The 483-nt window shown below is 38.5% G+C and overlaps 1 protein-coding gene across 1 annotated transcript in view; it reads right to left on the bottom strand.

Moving 5' to 3' along the window:
- The window catches only part of LOC119594642 (sodium- and chloride-dependent glycine transporter 2-like), a gene marked incomplete at its 5' end in the record, with an annotated part of 8,913 nt that overhangs the window by 1,776 nt on the left and 6,654 nt on the right, over positions 1-483 (bottom strand). The window contains 1 exon segment of the mRNA XM_037943691.1: positions 268-380. Coding sequence (XP_037799619.1) covers positions 268-380 — 113 coding nt within the window.

Raw genomic sequence — 483 nt, forward strand, 5'->3', positions numbered from 1 at the left:
TGACGTCGGAATATATGGAGCAAGGGAAAGGGGGCAATGAAATTAGGGGGAATGACAGGGAGATAAGGCTTCAGAAGAGTGATAAAACTAAGGAGTAGGGAAGATATTATAAAACTGGGATGGAGCAATGGAGAAAGGGGTATTCGAAAGTTGTATACACCACAAGAAAGAATATTCATGTACCAAGAACTTTCCTATTATCCTTATATTTCTCATACTTTACATATTACTTTTATAATTCACATAATACTTTGAAAATAAACTTACCAGAAGAGACACAGGTGTGATAAAGAGCCAAGTTGCCGCCCAGTATCCGTAAAGTGGCAGAGGGATGTATATGCTCATTTCTTCACGAATGTTTCTCATGAAATTTCTGAAACCTGGCGAGAGAGGAAAAAGTGTTGGTTACAACCTGGAAAGTCCGTGTTACTGGCTGTTTGATTTGTTATCGATATACCAGTAGGGGTGTATCGATTAATGTAC

Source organism: Penaeus monodon, chromosome 34 (genome assembly GCF_015228065.2).
Source record: "Penaeus monodon isolate SGIC_2016 chromosome 34, NSTDA_Pmon_1, whole genome shotgun sequence".
Lineage (NCBI taxonomy): Eukaryota > Metazoa > Arthropoda > Malacostraca > Decapoda > Penaeidae > Penaeus > Penaeus monodon.